At 48.9% G+C, this 20,664-nt stretch overlaps 1 protein-coding gene across 7 annotated transcripts; it reads right to left on the reverse strand.

The window, feature by feature from the left end:
• Positions 1-349: 349 nt before the first annotated feature.
• Positions 350-19,370, reverse strand: TMLHE (trimethyllysine hydroxylase, epsilon). Of its 7 annotated transcripts, none has more exons than XM_075054168.1 (9): positions 19,262-19,370; positions 18,669-18,917; positions 12,636-12,825; positions 11,020-11,196; positions 9,958-10,237; positions 8,697-8,816; positions 5,288-5,524; positions 4,428-4,566; positions 350-1,691 (listed from the first exon to the last, which is right to left on the reverse strand). In XM_075054168.1, the coding sequence occupies exons 2-9, from the start codon at positions 18,684-18,686 to the stop codon at positions 1,629-1,631; spliced, it is 1,224 nt and encodes a 407-aa protein (XP_074910269.1). In that variant the 5' UTR covers positions 18,687-18,917; positions 19,262-19,370; the 3' UTR covers positions 350-1,628. The 7 variants fall into 7 exon arrangements, with proteins under 7 accessions (XP_074910269.1, XP_074910263.1, XP_074910264.1 ...); XM_075054162.1 differs by having other exon boundaries at positions 350-3,241; positions 19,262-19,369; XM_075054163.1 differs by having other exon boundaries at positions 350-3,241; positions 19,233-19,345.
• Between the last annotated feature and the right edge of the window lie 1,294 nt (positions 19,371-20,664).

Below are 20,664 nucleotides of genomic sequence, written 5' to 3' on the forward strand. Positions count from 1 at the left end.
GCAGCTCCTGGGGTTCCTCAGAAGAAATGGATATAGCACAGCAGAACAAACAGAACCAGCACCGCTGCTAGCCCTACAGCCACATAGGGATGGGACTTTTTGATATTAATTTCTTGCATCTTCTGCCATCGTGTGGCCAGTGAACGAATGAACAACTCAACAGCGATGCATTCGTTTACTGCTCCTCATGTTTATTCCACCTTCGATGGGTAATACAGACTTACTTTCAAGTTTGTGATTGCTTGAAATATATATTTTGTTAAGCTGACCACTTTATAAATCATTTATTTGAAGACTCGATTTCTTAGTTTTGGAAAACGTCTTAAACACATACATTGGATCACCAGCATAGGGGGAAGGAGAAGGAAGCGGTTCATTTATTGGCTGAAAGAATTGAAAAAGCTTGATTACAAAACCTGATACAGTATCATTACAGCAAACAGAACCTGTTCCGTAACATGGCACAACACACACCCACATGAGACAGATGGCAACTGCCAAGAAGTCATGTCCCTTCAAATAAAGTTTTGATGCTCACAAGCTGCTTAGGAAGAATTCAGCCCTCTTGGGAAGTGGGGAGAGGTGAAGCACCAGATTTAAACAAAGCTCTCTCCACTCCACATTTTATTGTTAGGGTGGCTAAATTCATAGGTATTACTCAAATGAAGAAATGTGTTTCTTCTACATTCACCAGGAACAATTTTCCCCACAATAGATTACACAATCGTCTTGAGGAGCCCGTTGGCTTGGAATTGGCTCATAAGAGGAGGTTGGTGTCTGAAGACCACAGCCCTTGGCAGCAACGGCCACAGCAGGAAGCACAGCTACAGTCACCACATTCCTTGTCAGAAAGGCACCTATGTCACAACAATCTGTCATCAAAACACTTTGGTCAGTTCTCCCTTGTGCTAGCCATAGTCCTGCATGCTCCAGCTCAGGGTAGCAGCAGATTTTCAGCTTGCAGCTGATAAAAGACAGAGGTCACCTGAGCAAGGGAAGGTAAAGCTGATCTCATTGACTAATGGAAAGTTTCCACATTACCCAAGCTCTTTCCCTCATATCCTGGGGGCACAGGGAGGAAAAAAGAACTCAGGAACCCTTGATACCCTCAAATAATTTGAAAGAGGGCTCCACTGCTCAAGGGTTTCAAATACTGATCAGGGTCCTTTGTCCCCTCCTTTGTCAACTAACACAGAGACTGGCTTTTGTCACCTCTTCCCCCATGCTCCAGGCCACGGTTTCACCCAGAAGCCAACCCTGGAGCATTGGAGCTGGGCTGCGTGAGGGACAGTGTGTACGTAACTGGTTTGCTATTTCAACATGATTAACGAAGATTTGTAAAATTTCAGATCTAAGTCACGCTGGTGTAACTGGCACCTAAGGAAAACCTATGAACAAAATGCCCGATAAAGAAGGTAACAGAATGCATGCTGCAGGCTGCTCAAGAAATTCACTGACTCAGCCTAGAGGAAAATTCAAGTTCCTGCCTGTGTCCGGGGCTGCTGTTCACAGGACCTGGGAGACATACCTGACAGAAGCCAGCTCACTTCAAGCTTGTATTACCTGCCACCATTGCTGATGCTTCACTTCCTCACATATCCTCTGATCAACAGCTTCCTGCCAAGCCTTCACTCAGAAACCCCTTTCAACTCCTGATGACTGCAGTAGTGGCTCACCACAGACGGGAAATACTGCAAAAAGACGGCATCAGGTAGCTCAGTCCACATGAAGAGAAGCTTTCAAGAGTGTCTCTTAACACCAGGATCTATATATTCAGTATTTAGAATAAATGAGGGCAGCAAGTTTAGCACAGATGCATCTGCGCTCCACTTGCACCTTGGACACAAGAGCATCTTGCTTGCACAGGAAAGCCAGGAGTGAAAGGAACCAGCCCTGTTTTAAGGTCTAGCCAGAGCAGAGTGAACACTCCCAAATATAAGGAAGAATGAAAAATAAACAAATCCTAAAATCTTCTCTTGGTTCTAAAATTCCAAAGTTTCTAATAAAGATGGGATTCTCTTTTGTTCCTTATACTGTGGCCCTTCAATGCACCAGACTCCAATTTATCCTCCCAACTACCAGGAGCTGAAAGGCACCTCGGTGTTCATTACCTTCATATGCAGAAGAATGTGGTGAAAAAAAAACAACCAAAAACCAAACCAATGGTCAGCCTCATCCATCAGCCAGTGTAATGATGACCTAACAAAAATTCCTTCTTCAGAAAAGATGAAAGAGCAGGCACAGTGGGAAATTAGTCAGCAAATACTGTAGCTGCTGAGCCTTCGCCCTTGATACAAGCACAGTGCAACAGGCAGAAAGAACACAAGCATTACATTACTGTAAGTCAAGGAAACGTGAGAAGTACAACCCTCGTCTACCACAGTCATCACTCCTTCTCAACATGCAGATCTTGCTACTTCCTCCTTTCCTTCTAACCCAAGCCTTTTCAGAAATACCCTAACTGTACCAGGTTCTCTTTCCAGGCCATCTCTCAAGCAGCATGGCTTGTATCAGTGACTGTTACAGGGATCTGTAGTGTGTTTAAGATGGAAGAAGTCACTGAAATACGCCAACAGCCCTCAGTTTGAGTAGTGGCATTTTCATCAAATAGGGACCACAGACTTTTGTTTTCTCTAGAAGGCATAAAGTCCAGCCTGGGGCGAGACAAGACCCCAGAGATTTCCATTCTGCTCTGCTAAAAAACACCCTAGAACTGCCAGCTGACAAAAAGGCTGACCAACAGGGAAAAATGCGAAGATTTCAGATCCTGAAGGCACTTGACTGGAGGAGCACTTCACATGAATAGGTGCTGGGAGCACTTCCCATGGTGTGATTAACCCTCACTCAGCAGAGCTGAGACAGACTGGCTGGCTGGAAAGACCAGGCTGGGTGCACAGACAGCAAGAGCTGACCATGCTCAAAGGCAGAATACGGTCCCATAAAGCTCCCATAACCTTTGGCTTCCACCTGCTCTCTCTCCTGAGCAGGCACCGAGAACCGCTTGGAGAGGGTGGAGGTGTCTGAGGTATGTGCAACATCTTCGGCGTGGTGACGCAGCAGCACAGTGGTGCTGGAGGTCTGACTGCCTCTCCACAAAGCATGGTCTGGGCTAAGCTTGGAGTCCCAGCAAGCGTGCGGTGTTCAGCACATCATCTCTCGTCAGGTAGCAGCCACAGAGCTGGCGGTACCCTGTGAATGCTTCCCGTCCGTGCAGGACACGCCAGTTATCTATGAACAGTGCCTGCAGGCAAAGAGAAAAGGCCATCAAAAGAAGGGCAACCACCACAGCCAGGGTCAGGATCCTCTGACAGAACAGGTCCTGGAGCCAGAGATCCCTAGAGACCGGAACAGCAAGTAAGGGTATGCCATGGTGGGCATGACCGTTCCTGTTCAACACCGTCAGAGACAGCACATGAGACTATAGCCAGATGCTTCATGTGATCTAGCACAGCTGTTTTACCTGAAGCCAGCAGTTCTGCTCTGCTGCTAACTACAAGTTAAAACGCGACAGCTAGCAAAGCACAGAAATACATTCTGGGCTGTTTCTTTGCTTGTTTACTGGAAAGGTTGGGCAATAGTTCAACAGCAACAGAAACTGGCCATCTTCTGTCTCTATGGTGTCACTTCCCCCCCAGGCATCCTTGGGAACAGAGAGGTGTGGGGGCTCTGATAAGCTCATCTTCCCTACTGGAGTCTTTCATTTTTGGGGCCTTGGGCTCAGGCTGAATCTAGACCCTGTAGGAACAAAACCACTTCAAGCAGGCATAGTCGAAGGAAGAAGCCATGCACTGCAATACCTTCAACTGTACAACTGTGGCTCTAGCTCTTCAAGCTCCTCCAAAGCTGCACCCAGCATCAGCCTTTCAAACACAGGGCAGAGCTTTTTCCTTTCAGTACCAAGGTGTGCTAAGGCACCTTAGCCCTTTCTGGGACAGTGAAGAAAGCCTAGGTCTCCTGTGATTCTCTGGCAATGTAAAGATTCAAAAACAACCTCAGAAGAGAACTAAATTCAGCTTCTCACACCTTTATATTTCCATCAAAATAAAATTTTCTTCTGGAAGAAGTTAAAGGCTGAACATTAAGTGTTTCCCAGCCTCTCTGCTTCTGAGGGTCCTCATTTCAGTGACTAGAAAGATCTTCCTCCTCTCCCTCAGTCGGGACTAACTTTCCTCTGAGGCAGAGTTTGAATTAAACATTTCTGCCATATCTGGAAGCTTGTATTCTTTCAGGACAGTAGGAACACACACAGAACAGATGCCAGTACTGTAACACAGGGCACCTTAAAGCAGCTGTAAACAGGAAAACTGCAGCATATGGAGCTTGCCTGAAGCATTTACCTTAGTGACAACAAGCCTGCACATCCAAAGGAGCACCCTGCCACCCTCCCTGTACCAAACAAACACGAGCCTCCCAACGTCAAGTCCTACCTTGCCTGGCTTCAGTTTGACCCACAGTTCATTTTCTGGTCTCCTGAGCTCTGCGGTGAGTGTGCGGTGAGCAGCATACCAGCGATGCACAACATCGTAAGGCACAGTGTTGATGACAGCACGATCATAGTTATTGTATCTAGAAGTGAAGAAGAGATAAGAGACTGCCCACATGGCTCCACAAGCACAGCCAGGTATTTCTAAAGGGAACCTCAGGAGCTTGTAGGATTAGCCAGTATTTAAGAGAGGCTACAGAAATGACTAGGGAGGATATGCTGCAAGTGCAGGACTTTCAGGAGAATACACAACACTGGGAGCAAGGAGGAGTTTACTGTCAAGTGTAAAACTGTTCTTGCTGGTTTTCCATGGAAGGATGCGCCACAGCAATGGGCAAGACTGAGGGTTGTTCAGAATAAAAGTGCAAAGCAGTTCTGGACAGCCTCCTGCACTAAGCCAACCTGCAGTTTCAGAAAGCAGCCCACATTTCCTTTGGAAGGGGACCAGCCTGTGCTCTCCCTGTTCCCTGTATGCCAGGCTAGTTTCTAGAGGCTTTTTCAGACAAGGGCTGAATTCTACTGCTTCTCAAATGAAGGGAGATGAGGGAATGGAGCCGAAGGGAGGATGACAGGAGTGAAAAAACAAAGCTCAGCATTGACACCCATCTTTGTATCAGTGGTTCTGACACTTCCTCTAAAGCAACAATGCACAGCCCAGGAGGAAACGCAGGATGTTTCTGTGGTTTCACCCCTGCCCCTCAAACATACGTCGGTTTTCAGGTTATAATGTCTTCTGAAAAACCACTACCATCTGCCACAATTCCCTCTCCTCCCCATAAGCAAGAGGCCTCACGCTGGTGTTACCTGATAAGATAAAGCTCATTGTTCCAGGGATAGACATTGAGAACCGGCCCAACTCCGATCATGTGGTTGTGACAGTCTCCCACGTTCTCAACATACTCGTGCTTCAATGGCACCTTGCTGAGCAGCTCGAATTGATCAGGGGCTTGCCGGAGAACCTGCTCTGCCGCGTAGAAACCATCCACCAGCAGCGTCCGCCCGCCCGTGCCCTCATGCTTCAGGCAGTGAAACACTTGGATGCTGCATGAGTGAGAGAATCCAGAGCACAAGAGAAAAGACCTTTTTGGCTGCCTGTCCCGTGGTCAGAAAGCGTTCCCCACAGACCCAGTCAGGTGTAGATATATGCACCACCCTTCTCATTTTACTAAGACCTGCCCGGGAATGGAGACAGACCAGCAAGAAATGGCTGTACCTGCCATTTCTTCAGGCCTAATCTCACACATTTTGCTTTCTGAGAAGGCTAACTGCCTGTGCTGCCTCCCAAATCAAATGACATGAGTCTGGGAGACTTCAAGTGGTATAGGGTCAGGCCTGTGTCACCCAAAGGCCATCCAGGCAGCAGGATGCAGAGGTTCAAAAGCATAAAACTAACTTCCCCAGAACATCTCAGAACATGAGGACAGTTAAAGAAATGCTGGTTGTACTGCTGAGGTCTCCAGGAACTGCAAGGGGAGTCCAGGGTGACTGTCACTCAAAGGCATGTACATCATGGTCTCCCACAAGCAGTCAGAAGTCCCTCAACGCCACACACTAAAGACCCTTTGGAAAGCCTGGAGCAGGAGTCCCCAGTGAGCAGCTCGCCTACAGCGACACCCCCTCTCTAGTAGGAAGCCATCTAGCTCAGCTTTTGTCCTTCTATTACTCCTCTGAAGCTTCTCTTTTCCTTCATCCAAGCAAGGCAGTCATTGTATGGTTAGGAACAAATACCCAGGAGCTGCCTCGAGCCACCTACTCCCAGTTTTCAGCGTACCAACTTCACTCCTTAGAAAATTAACTGTGACCTTTGGGGAAAGCCTTTATCTTCTTCCTTCAGGGCCTCTTAAGCCACAGCAAGTGAAGTGGCAGGACATCCCAGCTCCGCTCTCACCAGCACCTTTTCACCTGGGTGCTCTAACCACCTTTCTACCCACAACAGTTTCGGGGTAGTTTTACAAAGTCAGCCCACAAGCGCTGGAGCAAAGGACACTCTGTGCCTCAAAGGCAACAACCCCCCCTGCAGCTCAGGGCACTGACGATGCCTCTTCCGAGGGCAGGCTCTTTGCTACCTCATGAGTGAGATAACGCTGCGGTCTTTCCCATAGCTTGGGGAGTTTCTATCCTCTACCCTTTGCAATAATTTAACTTAAGAACTGTCAGATTTGGCTGATTTCAGCCAAAGCAATGAGGGAAAGCAGACATTCAAATGAACACATCTTTCTTGAAAAACACCTCATTTCATTTAGAAGCAGGTCAAAGACTGTTTCAAGTGTTTTGGAAGCAAGTCTGAAACAGCCTGGGAAGAAGGGATTTCTGGCAGAGATGGGGGACAGGAAAGCCAGAAATTCATGTTCTTCCTGCACAACTATGGTTTTGCAGAATTGCAAGCATTAATGGTTAGCCCTACTAATTTAGCCCATGCTGTCATTGCTTGAGATGCTTCAGTTGGCTGCAGATGAGAATACACCTACCTGAAGGGAAACCTTCCAAGTAGAAAAGAAAGGTATAAAAATAGCTAATGAGCTCTATAATTTTGGCACCCAGCAGTTTAATCAAATCTCTTTTGTAGGCTGAAGTTCTGATTACTAATTACTTTTTAAATTTTATTTTGGGGAAGATTTTGTAAGCTCCTAAAACAAGTCAGCCAAGCAGGTAACACTGCAGGTCACGAAAGCACATGGGTTCTGCAATCAGCTGTTCGCTGAAAACAGGGAAGCCAACTAGATGTGGCTTGAAGTGTGTGGTAGGACCTATGCTTTACACATATACTTCTAGCTCCACAGAGCACAAAATCCACTTATTTTGCTCCTGACACCGAGCTGCTTCAAAACGAATGCTACCACCCAAAAGCTTCCTGCCTGGCTGGGCCCAGACAACAGTGCTCAGGGTGCCACTTGGGTAACTCTACCTCTCCTGGTCTGAAGAACTGCTCTGAAAATTCACATGCAGCCAACAGATCTCACCCCTTAGTCCTCCTCTGCTTTTACAGCTCTGCACCGCGGACCTTTCCCATTAAGATGTTTAGCAAGTTAACAGCCTCGCTTGGGAAGAGCTAATCCTGCCCTAGGGCAGGAGGTGTGGACTGGATGACTTCTCTTTGCAGCCCTAGTTCCATAAGACGATCACAGTACTTCCATCCGTTCTCCCTCAGGCCATTTCCCGATGATTCCTCTCTTGATTGAGATGAAAGCAGACAAAAAAAAAAATTAAGCTAGAAATTAAGCCTAAGTCTCTTGCACTTCACTGTGAACCATGATCAGGGCTGCTGCCTTTGCCGCTGCCTTTCCTTCTCCAGCTGTGTATAAAACTCACAGCCCAGAGGCTATATCAGAAAAACAGTTTACAAACTAGCATTTGGGAAACAATGCTGTAGCTGCAAACTCCTTTTAAAAGCACAGACAGGTGTGAACTTCGAAGGGCTGGGGAAGCCTGGCTTCTGACTGCCTACAGGGCTGCACCACTGCCAAAATGCAAACCCCAACCTGTTTGAACTGAAGCAGAGCGACTGCACAGAGCATACGTGAGCACAGCACGTATGTCAGTTACCACTCACACAGCTTGGGAGGGCAGAGACAGCTACTGCAGGCTGTGCCAAGGCAAGCTGTTCTCCCTCCTTCCCCGGAGGCTACCACTAACAGAGCTCAGCCAGCAAAAGAGACAGGGCTGATGTGGGCAAAGAGGGCTTGCCCCAGGTCAGCAGGATTAAGTCAAAGCGAACTTCTGCAGCAACTCTGTACAACAGCTGATAAGGGGCACTTGCTGCAGGAGGAGCTGAGCCTTGCCAGATGTACTCAAAAGACAAATCAACTGCTCATTTCTGAGAGGCTGAATGCTGTGAGTCACTTTGGAGACAGAGAAGGGTGATTTCAGAAGAGACTGTCAGATAAGCTTCAGGGTAGCACAGAACAACTACAGCGCTGAGCCTTCTTTGTCACTGCAAAGACTACTTGAACCACAGCAATACCAAGCAGCAGCCAGCTATCTAACAGCTAAGTCCTTCACTGCCTGCACTCTGGAAGGCCCAGAAGTTTCAAGCATAGGAAAAACTGGTCTACTGACTACCCCTCCCCACAGGTATCAGACAGGACCCAGAACTGCTGTGTGACTAGAAGTACATCCCATCAGCAGCAGTGGAGAGACAATGAAGCCCGTGCTGCTAGAAACGTCATGACTGTGAATCACTCCTGCCTTCTGCACTGTGCAAAAAAACACTTACCCGCAGGGCTCCTGGAAGTAGGTTGTGTCGGTGTGACGATCCAGAGCCAGCTTGGTGTAGGCGGTGTCTCCCCGAGAAAAGTCAGAGGTAAAGTACCACATTCTACCATAAATGGTCTCCCTGCAAAAGAGGTGGGCAGTTATCACAAAGCGCTGTGGGGATCAGTGTCGTGGTAAAGCAGATCCTCTCTTGCATTTGAGATTACTTCCCTCCATCCTATGTACAGAGTAAATTAAAAGCAGAACAACTTAACAAAATTCACATTGTCAAGAGATGGTGCTTCTTATGCCTCCTCCAGTATTCAATTTCTCTCTTTCCTGCCTGAGAAGACTGACAACATTGAATCTTGCTTCCCCTCCACAAACACAGATCTTCTTGCCATACCAAATATCAGCTCCAGTCAAATCAAGGAAGCCAGTGAGTGACAGGAGGAGTTGCTAGAGTGCAGCTAGCCCTTGCTTGTACCCACTGTAGGGTTACCTAATAATCCCATTTCTTCTTCTTAAGATGCTGCATTATCATCCACCTCCCCTCTACAATGTACACGGAAGGGAACAGACAGAAGGCAAGGACAAACAGTACTCAGGGGCTACAGGGTGAGGGTACCCGAAGAAAAAAGTTGGGTGGATATTCCTTGGAGCCCCTCATTTCTATTTGGTGTGATTATTCATTAAAAGAAATCCCTCCACTACCAATGGCCCAAGGCAAGTTAAACTGTTTCTGTAGCTTGGATAAAACTGGAAACTCAAACCCTGGCTTGCCATGCTGTTGGTGTGTTTTAAACAAACACAGAAGAAACATTTCTCAATATTTTTCTTTAGCGAGAGATACAAATTGTTTTTGATCTCCCTGGCTCCCAGGGCCAGGGCTGCACTCCTAACCTTTCAAGTCATAACAGGAAATGTCTCTCCTTGCAAAGCTCTAGTCTTCCCAGACAGGCTACTTCCTTCAGTCACTCCTCTCTGTGCACAGTCCCACTATCACAAAAGTCACCGTATGCTCCGAGGCAGCTCCATAACCTAGCAACTCCAGGCTCTGCCTTAAAAAGAGGTCAGATCCCACACTGCAATACTCCATCTCCATCAGTTCAAGTGGAGCGGCCAGAGGCTGTAGAAGACCCAGACCTTTTGTCTGCAAACCAGGCTACACTGCACAATATATAGGATAAGAAGGCAGCACCTTTCCAAACAAAAATAACAGTCTACCCTTCATGGCTCCTCTACAAAGCTGTCAGTGGCCTTCCCAAGGCAGTCCTAGTTACCTGATTAAGCTGACCCTTTCCGCTAAGATTTCTGTGTCCTCTTTGGTGGGAGTGACATTCTCTACAAAAGCAATTCCATATAACAAGAAGTTTTGCAGGAACTCTTTCAGTCCCTCGTCTGTCTCCAGGAAACTCCGGCAGTCAACGGATGGGACCTGGGCTTGGCGGTAGATTTCTGCATTCCAGAGAATCCGCGGGTGCATGACCTGCTGCTTCTGCCCCTCGTAGCTGTTCTTCACCAGCCACTCCAGCCCATACCGCGTCACGTGCCCATCCGGCCCTTTGACAAGGGAGAAGAGTCACAGTCACCACAAGCACACTGAACAGCCCGAGATAGCGGTCAGTGCAACTACCGGTCTAGGACAGTCCTCACCCTTTTAATTTTGTCTGGTGACAGACTCTTTACACCCTGAAGCCATCCAAAATATTATCTGGCTAAGGCCACAGGTCCTAAAAACATTATTGTTACTGCAATAACTCCAAATTCAGAGCAAAGTGTTTCAACTTCAGTGGTTTTGTTCTCTATTGATAGGACTCCAAGGAGAAGTAAAGCACTGAAGACAAGCCCCTAAATAAAGGTGAGCTACAACAAAAGGAAGCAAGCAGCTGGGAAGCTGAGGAGAAAGGACAGAAAATGTGAATTCTCATCAGGGATACCAGCTCAAACAGGACAGGGTAAGGAAAAGAAAACCAACCATTTCTTTGACTGATCTGTTCACTATCTGCATTGCTGCTGTGTTCAAACAAACCAATAAAATACCCAGACACTGAAGATACACAACACATCTCTACCCAAAAAGGGCTGGGGGGTGGGGGTGGATGGGGGGTGGGGAGAAAAACAGACACAAATTTAAGACTGAGGCATGTTTACAGTAAGTGCTGCTCAGAAGAGCAGTGTTTAGAATTGGCTTACAGCTAAATCTCTTCCCAAAACAGCCACTGATTTAGAGATAAGAGTGCCCTCTCCCAGCAAACCTAAGAGTGGGATCCATCAACAAGGCTCCCTCCAAGCAGGGCTGGCGGCCCGTAAAACACACAGGGTCCAGTCACTTTGCTACTTACACGTGAGGAAGAGCGTGGTCTCATCCACTCGGACAGCCTTGGGTTTGATTCCCAGGTCCACACTTGCTGTGTCCAAGCTGCGCTGGTTCGTCTTGGCATTGTAGCAGGAAGCTGAGCGGCAGTGGTCCCGCAGCCATACGAAATCGAAGCGCATCAACGTGTTCGCATACCTGAGCTCTGCAAAGAAGGACAGGCTCAAAAGATGCACTGGTGTGAACAGCAAGAAAAAACAAAGCCAAGAACCAAAGCTGAGAGTCCATAAGCTATGATCCCACTTATAGGGGATGCAGAGGCTGTTAGTCTTAGCACCTCTATGTAAATTAAGCTAGCTTGTCACATGATGAAGACCAGGAAGAATATCTTCACAGGAGGCCTGGCCATCAGCGATCTCACCATGGTCTCCCTTCTCTCCAAGTCTACAGGCAGTCTCATCCTGCTATCATCTCTCTTCAACAAGTAGGAAATTCAGAGCTGTACAGCAACTGCTGTACATAACAAGGTTGTAAACCCCACCACAGGAATACAGGTCAGAGTCAACCAAATAATCACACCAACATCCAAACTATACAAACATTACAGACAACACCAAGACCTTGATGCAAAGCTTTAATACCCATTTAGCATTACAATAACGCCTCTCCTCCTTGTTCCATCCTGGGACAGCTTAGGAATACTCAAAGCCCTTCAGAAGGGGGTCAGAGCCAGGAGAGGCAACAGGAGAGCCCTTCCTGCTCTAGCCCTACTCAGTTTTGAAATCCTAGCATCTGAGGTCACTTTGCAGTGGGAAAACAGTAATATCCTTCCTTGGGCCACTGTTAGATAAAGCACCGAGCAATTCCCTTTGCTTGCAAGTAACTCAGAGTACCAACATCTAACTAGCCTCAGGGGACATCACCCAGGCAGAAAAACACTAGACCAAACCAAACAGGCCATGGGGAAACATGTGCCTCAGTTACCAAGTCACCTCCAAAACCAAAAGGACAAAAATCAGCATTAGACAGCATTTATAACTGGCTTGCTGCTGTTACTTCACATTAAGACACACTCTCCTTGTGGCTTCTTTCAGCAGTCTCACAGTGAGGAACGTTTTGCATCGAAAAGGCTTTTACGCCTCCCCTGCCTCCTGCTGCTCATGCCATCCAGCCCCACAGACAGGCTGCTTGCAAACCTGCTCCAACAACTGCATTTCATGCATCAGTGTTTTAAGGAAAACCTGCACAAGTGGGGGCAAGAGAGCAGGGCACACACCAAACCAGCCATCCCACTTGGAAGTCAGAGCCCCAAGCATTACAAAGAAAACAAGTGACTGACGGAGCAAGGCTCAGATGCAGTTATCGTTCAGGAATCCCTCGATTTGATTTCTGATTTAGCATTGCCTCATTTATCATAAAATACTTATTGCCAGCAGACAAACCTGCTCCATCCTGCCTTTGGGAATTCCGAAAGGGAACATGAAACAGACTTCAGCGTGCAGCCCTCTAATGCAGGCCATTTCAGAAGGAAAAAAAAAAACCCAAAAACAAAAACAACCACTCCCAGGGAATGAGGTCAGGAAAATCTCACTCCTCTCCCCAAACAGACTCAAAAGCAGGTACACACGCACCCAACACACCTACCTAGATGGTCACCGTGTAACTGCCAGGCACACTTGAGGGACTCTGGGGCCGTGTGATGCCAGCGAGGCGCAGCAGCGAGGATGGTCCTTCTGTCATGGGGCAGCCTCGGTGACTGATGTCTAGTGCTTCCACTCTGCCGGCATGGCATCTTGAACACACACGCCAGCCTTCTGCACCACATCCTGAGCAGCTAGGAGAGAGGGAGGAGAAAGAACAAGGTGACTCAGCTGTGCTACTGCATCACATTCCGGTCTCGATCTCTGCGCTTTTATGCCAGGCACCCTGAGCACTTCTGAGAAAGCTGGTATCATCCTCCACAACTGTAATTTACTGACAAAAGAGGCGAGTGAGAACTAGTCCATTGAGAAGGAAGAAAAGAAGTGGGCACGATGACTGGCAGCCTGGCCAGAGAGGAGTGTCACCTACCTCCCAGGCACCATTTGGACATGAAAAATAACTAAACACGGAATTTGGAGAGTCTCGTATTAAACACCTTCACTGCCAAGTCCAAGTACCGGCGTCACTTTTGCACTCTCCCAGTGACAATGCAATCAGGCATGCTGCCAAGCTTTTTCCAGCACCTACAATCCACGCTTATTGTTAACAACACACATATGCAGCAATATCCACAAAATTGGGTGCTTTACCCTTGTTTAGACCAGCTGCAGTAGATACTTTTGCAGATAGCACCAACACCCTGGAGAAAGACCATGAAGTCACATGTGAAAACTGGCTGCCCTCAAAAACTGCATGTAATGGAAGCAACAGGGAATTAACTGTTAGGGAGTCAATGAATTTTTTAAACAAACAAGCTATCCAAACTGCGCTCATGAGCTGGAAACAGAAGGAGGAGAGACAAGGGTGTTTGCCTTATTTTGTGACCACCATAAACCACAGCAGAAAATAATCCTGAGAAGAAACAAATGAGATCCTAGGATTTATCAGGCCAAGTAATTCCAGAAGTGACAGCTGTGTGTTCAATGCTCTTGTGCAAAATACTGGCAAAGCCTCATCTGCTGCAGGTCTTGTCCCCTCTCCGGCCTTCCTGGTTTGAATTCACCATTCCTGGACAGAACAACAGTGATCAGGGAAGTAGAGAAAAGTGAACTTGGTTAGAGAACCAAGAACTAGAGGAATCCAGTAATTAGGTCAGTTCTAGAAAAAGCATGCAAAACAGTGAGGAGGAGGAAGATCTCTATGTCTGCTGAAGGACACAGCTAGCATGGAAGAGAAACCAACTGTGGTTAATTTTAGGCTAGACATTAGAAGGCGATTTCTCTCTTCAATACAAAGAACAAGGGCAAAAACCTTAAGTTCTAAGATAACAGGTCTAAACGCCCTGTCACTTTTATTAATTTCTGGAAGTCAGGTCTAAACCCAGCAAGATTTTAACAGCACTTTTGTCCAAAGTGCATAGAAATGTGGTATCACTGGATAAGACACAGACTTGGAAAGCATTTCTTATCTTAGACTTCTAATTTTCCTTCATTTTCTTATCTGGAGAGTACAGGCACTGGTGCTCTGGCTGTCCAACCAGTTTCTCCACTTCATAGTTGACTCAGTGCAGAGATCTCAAAAATTGGGAATAACAATAAAATCAACAGAGGTGTCATGTTCCCAGACAACGTGCTAAGCAAGAAAAAAATAAAATACAGACAGCCAGCTCTAGGGGGAAAAAAAAAAAAAGGAAACATTTTTATAAAGAGAACATGGTTTGAGATTAAGATGCACACTTTTCAGCCATTGAGTTTTGCAAGGTTCTTAGCCACAGTCTGTGCCCAAGTCACTGACAGCTTTAGCACTACAGAAAGATTTCAACTCAGAAGTTTCTGATTCCTAGAGCTGCTAAAATGCTGTACTCATTCCTCAGCAGGCTGCAGGGAATCGGGCTGTCCTGCAAGTCATAGAATCCTTTAGGTTGGAGAAGACCTTTAAGATCCAGTCCAACCATTAACCTAACACTGCCAAGTCCACCACTAAACCATGTCCCTAAGCGCCACATCTACTTGTCTTTTAAATATCTCCAGGGATGGTGACTCCACCACTTCCCTGGGCAGCCTGTTCCAATGCTTGACAACTCTTTCAGTGAAGACATTTTTCCTAATATCCAATCTAAATCTCCCTTCGTGCAACTTGAGGCCATTTCCTCTTGTCCTGTCACTTGTTGCTTGGGAGAAGAGACTGAACCCCACCTCACTACAACCTCCTTTCAGGCGGTTGTAGAGAGCGATAAGGTCTCCCCTCAGCCTCCTTTTCTCCAGGCTAAACAACCCCAGTTCCCTCAGCCGCTCCTCACAGGACTTGTGCTCTAGACCCTCCACTGGCTTCATTGCCCTTCTCTGGACACGCTCCAGCACCTCAAGGTCTTTCTTGTAGTGAGGGGCCCAAAACTGAACACAGCATTTGAGATGCAGTCTCACCAGTGCCGAGTACAGGGGGACAATCCCTGCCCTAGTCCTGCTGGCCACACGATTTCTGATACAAGCCAGGATGCTGTTGGCCTTCTTGGCCACCTGGGCACACTGCTGGCTCATCTTCAGCTGCCTGTCGACCAACACCCCCAGGTATTTTTCCGCCGGGCAGCTTTCCAGCCGCTCTCTCTTCCCCAAGCCTGTAGCGTTGCATGGGGTTGTTGTGACCAAGCACAGGACCCAGCACTGAGCCTTGCTGAACCCCGTACAATTGGCCTGGGCCCATCGATCCCTCTGCAGAGGGATCAAGCAGATCAACACTCCTGCCCAACTTGGTGTCCTCTGCAAACTCACAGAGGGTGCACTCGATCCCCTCCTCCAGATCGTTGATAAAGATATTAAACAGAAACAGATCAGAAGCTGATGTTTCATTCCACATAGCTGGGGGGAGGCACTGGGAGCTCCTTGCTTGCTGCCTGACACCTGCAGTAACCAAGAACTCTGCTAATACAACTGACCTTGCACTTCAAACACTGCTGCAAAGCCCGTGAAACTCTTTACAGATGCTGACAGAGCTGCAACATCCTGGAAGACTCCAGCATTCTCGCTACAGACAGAAACTGGGGCACCAAAGAACTTACATAGCCTGAGCCAGAGTTACCAGGCATCTGAAGACACACAACAATACTTACTTTTCCCTTTGGTAGTCTCCAGCCAGCCAGAGAGAATATTGGGTTTTGTAGAAATGCCAATGCTAAGTTCTGGGAGAATGCTTTACTTCCCCCACCAGCTTTGAAAATTTAGTATAAGGCAAAAGAATTAGTCAAATTTCATATGCAAACTTAATAACTAAGTGAAGAAAATCTGCAGCTATAGAAAACCAGGAGCTGACTATTATATTTATTGGCTTTACAAAGCTTAAAGAAATGACTTAACTCCCTGAACCAAGCATTACGACTCACAAAGCTTAAGACTACTCTTTGAGAAAGACACCCAGGAGGGAAAACTCTGTCCAGTTTGGCTTTTGGGTATCAAGGATATCCACTAACCCAACAGGGGCAGGGGGAAAGAAGCAAGCCTGTTTGCACACACTGATATCTCCTCACACAGGACCCAAGACTGATAGGAAAAGCTCATCTACAAATCCATTTAGAAAAAGTGGCCTCTGCCTGGAGCAGCTCCAGCCGTAGTTATCTCTTTCTGCACACGCTCCTTTTATCTCATCCTCTTCCAATATCAAAACTTACCAGAGAATAAACACAGGTAATGGTAAGTGACCCAGATATTTAATCTAATCAATGAGACCTCTTGCTTCTCTGTTGTTCTTGCTGGAAGCAGACACCACAAACAGCTCACAGAGAAGCCTTAAATTAAATCTTTCCAAGAGATACTAAAAGTAAGAGGAGTTGAAAACAGAAAAACCTATATGACTAGAGAGGATTTACATTTTGCCTTTGTGTTTGTTTAATCAGAGCTAACAGCTCTCTCCTGGCTGGAATTAGTTATGTGAACAGCTAGCTCTTTCCCCCAGTCCTCCTGTTTACCTCACCTTTATGCTTCTCACCATTACATAGTCCAGACCACACGCAGCTCACCTGGGCAGCAGTGAAATGCAGCAGCTGAGATATTTCAAGACAAAATTTCCCTTGAAATTCAAAAAGAAAGGGCAGGAGGAAAAAAGACAGTAAACTATCCTGCATGTAAATGCAAGTGGACTTTGAGAAGGGAGAGATGTTCAATTACCAAGTCTGCCCCTCTGCTGAAGCGAGACAAAAATCCCATGCAGACGTTACACGTGAATATCTTCCTATCCAAAAGTCCACCACGTGGTGGATGAAAAACAGGAGCATGCACAGAGCCCATGCTAGAAGCAACAGGGTGAACAGGAGGAACAGAGCTGCAGGTACTGGAGGGAAATGCAGAAAACTCAAATATATTGTGATTTGAGGAATTAACATGTCTCTTGAGAGAAAAGACAAGAGAGGTGCTGTGAAAGAAGGAGGAAGGAAGACCGGGCCTCATGAGGGGCTTGTCTGTCCAGAAGACTTCCCGCCCAGCCCTTCAGCAGTTTGTCTCACTGCTGACACAAGCAGCATTTGAAGTAACTAATACTGGTTTTTAAGCTCTTTGATAAAGCACCACAGTTCCCATTTTGAGCAAAGAAAAATACTGAGCTGGAAAAACGATTAACCAAATAGTTTCAGCAATGAAAACATAGATGGAAGGAGAAACCACACAAATCTGTGGTCTTTAGCCAGCTTTTAGCCAAAACCTTCCAGGAACACAGTGGCATTAGGGAAGCTGCTCTGATGCCCTAACTGCTGGTGCTGCGAACAGACCTGTTTCATCACTCTGTGACAGCATGTCCAGCCTGTTTTTCAAGCTCATTTGGCATCTGAAAAAAATTTATGTGTTTTTCATTAAGCACTTCCAAACATTCAGTTGCTTACACTCACGCATCCTTTTTCATTGCTAGAAGCACCTGGCTAAAGCAAAGGTATCTGATCCATAAGAAACAGGAAAGCTTCAGAAGCACAGCAGGCCTTACACTTCAAAAAGAGAGAGAAAAAGAAAATAAATCGTTTTTCAAGGCAGCCCGAGAAATTGTCTGCAAGTCTCAGACAGGGTTCACATCCCGCTGGCCTCTTGGCTACGTGTATTTAATCTGACATTTCTATCAGCTTTGGAAGATGTACCCAAACACCACACAGTGCCACTGCTTGAGCAAAGGTAACCTTTATGAAGGGAACATGGATAAAAAGAGGAGCACCGCAAAGGCTGAGACAGAGCTGCTGCCTTGAGAGGGCTGTGCCAGAGACAGGTGATCGAAGTACACTAACCCAGGTGACAAACCCCTGTGGCAGGCCAGGTCCCCTGGGATGGCAGGCATCTCTTTAACGCAGACACTCAATTGCCAGCAGAGTTAAAGGTTTAACAGCCCAAGCTGAGCTAGCTTACCTATTAATTACAAAAGAAACAAAAGGCAGATCGGCTGTCCCCTGCTGAGAAAGGCTCCTGCCCTCCTCCCACCGACTGCAGCAGACAACTATATTAGATCTCCGCTGTGAGGAATCAGATTCCCCTTCCAGCCCTTCCCCGCAAGGGATTTCAATTAAATTAAGGAGCTAATAAAGACATCCCAGACACTGCCAGCTTCACAGCTACTTCATTTTCCTAGAAGTAAAGGTAATTATCTGCTCGCACCATGTTTAACACCAACCACCTGACTCCAGACCCCCCCTTCCCACAACCTTATCGCAGTCTCCTGTTTCCAGTTTCTTCATCTCTCTCAAGCAAAGCCTTTTCAGGCTGCACAGCTTAACAGAAACAAGCTCTAATTCTTTTTTCCAGCAAAGCAGCCAGCACTTGTGGTATATCCCCCACAGGGACATTTATTGCAGTAAACTCCTGTTATTAAATCACTTCATTCACCCACTCTGGGTCCTGCCTTGGCAGAGAGGGGTCAGGCAGCACTCCCAGGCAGGGAGGGGTTTGCCTTTTATCAGGGAAGGAGAGAAAACAGCTCTGCCCACAAGTTGCCCTTGGCTGCAAGCTTTCATTCACAGACTAGTGGGATCCGACGTCTTAAACCCTGCCTGAACTCTGGGTCAGCTAACGTTACCTGGGACGGTGCGAGCATGGGGCCGAGGTGGGGGAAAAGATGGAGCGAGGCTTCAGCCGGGCTTGGGACGTTGAATGAATTACAAAGGTCTCCGCTGGCCGGTCACAGCTCTTCTCTGCTTCCTTCTCCTGGACCCTGCACCTACCAGGCCAAAAAACGCTGCTGGAAAGCTTTTACGCATTTACTGCTGCACGGAGTTCAGGAAGCCGAGGAACCAAAGGCTCTTCAGTCAGGCTGACCTTTTAAAGACTAAAAAAAAAAAAGAAAAAGAGCCACGTTACACACTGCATTTTGAGCTCCTGGCTCCCCTCCAGCTGAGGCGAGCCCAAAAGCAGCCCCCGCACCTCCACCTCCCTTCCCCGGCTAAGCGGCACGGTGGGCTGAGGGAAGGGAAGAGGACGAGACCCTGTGAGAGTACCAGGCCCGACCCCAGCAGCCAGCCCCGGTTCGGGAACCGGCCGCTCCAACCGCTCCGGTGAGCTGAGGCGAGGACCCCCCCGCGACCTCCACCCCTCAGGCCCCGACCCATCTCGGCAGCTCCCACCCTTCCCCCCGAGCTCGGACCCTCCCCGGCTCCTCCTGAGCGGTTTTACCGGTCCCCAAGCCCGGGGAGCGGCGGCAGAGCCGGAGCCGGGGCCGGGGCCGCCTCAGGCGGCGTCGCCGCGGGCCGCCCCGGGGCGGAGCCGCACCACCGAGAAGCGGGTGCGCTCGGCTAGAGCGCCGCCCGCCATAGAGAGCGACCCTCGGGGGGTAGAGCGCCTGCACCCATAGAGAGGGTATGAAAAGGGTGATGAGCGCGGTGGGGGGGAACACGACGGTGCGGGCCGTGCTCTGCCCCTCTCCCGCAGAGCTGGCCCGGCCCGCACCGGGCGGCGACAGAAGACGCGGCAGATAGACGGCCCCGGCGGCTATAAAGAGCTGGGAGGCCGTCGTATAGAGCGCCGCACGCACCGTAGAGACTGAAAGGGTGGATAGAGCGCCGCACGCACCGTCGAGATTTGCCGGGGGGGATAGAGCGCCGCACACACACCATAGAGACCTGGTGGTCCTGAGAACGCGGAGACGGCGGGAAGGGCGAAAAGTCTCTGGGGATGGAGACTATCTCCGGAAAGGCTCCCGCCATGGAGCAGGCGGGGCGTGCGATGAGCGTCGCGAAGGGGCGCTTTATTTCTTTAACGGTAGAGCGGCCCCGGAGGGGGGGAGACCATAGAGAGGCACGCTGCAGCCTAGAAAGTCGCATGTGCGGGGGGGGGGGGGTTGGCGCATGCGCACTGCGCTGGGGCAGGCGCCGGCGGCGGGGAGCCGCCATGTTGGTGATGGCTGCTGGGACCGGGGCCGGCCGGGGGAGGCAGCCGCTGTCCCAATGCCGGCTCGCCGCTTCTCTTCGGCTTGTCTGCCGAGGGAGGGATGAGGCGGGACGAGGAGCGGGACCGGGGCGAGCCTTCGGGAACCGCCGGCACCGGCCGGGGACGGGGAGGGGAGGGGAGGGAGAGGACGGGCAGACACGACCTTTTGGGGTGTAAAATGCACCGGCACACCGACTCGTGTGTGAGGGAGGCTGAGGGGAGGCGCGGAGCCAGGCGGGCAGCGGGTCCGCCCGCTGGAGGGCCGCCTCGTCCCGGCGATGGTGGCTGCCACCCCCCCACATACCCTTCCAAACCCCCCCGGCCCCTTCGCCCTCCCAGCGCCTCGCTGGGACCGTGTTCCCAGCCCTGAAATGGTGCCCTGGGGCATCTCCCAGCTAGACCTGCCGGTCACCTTGCCCTGAGCGGGGTGGGGGACGCACCGCGGGGTTCCTTAGGGCAGCAGTTCTGATCTCGGGTGTTTCAGGGTTCTTCTCTAGCAGCAACCGTTTTCAAGGCGGGATGGTGGTGCTGAGTTGCCTTTGGGTCCGGATCCAGGGAGCCGGCTCCGACAGCGGCACTGGGGACGCGGGGCTGGCAGCGTGACACAGGGTGGCACCGGAGCTCTGAGGTTTGGTTAGGTGTGGGTGCCT

This window comes from Buteo buteo, chromosome 22 (genome assembly GCF_964188355.1).
Source record: "Buteo buteo chromosome 22, bButBut1.hap1.1, whole genome shotgun sequence".
Classification (NCBI taxonomy): domain Eukaryota; kingdom Metazoa; phylum Chordata; class Aves; order Accipitriformes; family Accipitridae; genus Buteo; species Buteo buteo.

Coding starts and splice junctions, on each gene's coding strand:
- TMLHE (XM_075054162.1), bottom strand. Junction 5,525..8,696: donor TACTTCCAGGAGCCCTGCGG/GTAAGTGTTTTT, acceptor TCACTCATGCAG/CATCCAAGTGTTTCACTGCC. Junction 3,242..4,427: donor TCAAACTGAAGCCAGGCAAG/GTAGGACTTGAC, acceptor CTTTGCCTGCAG/GCACTGTTCATAGATAACTG.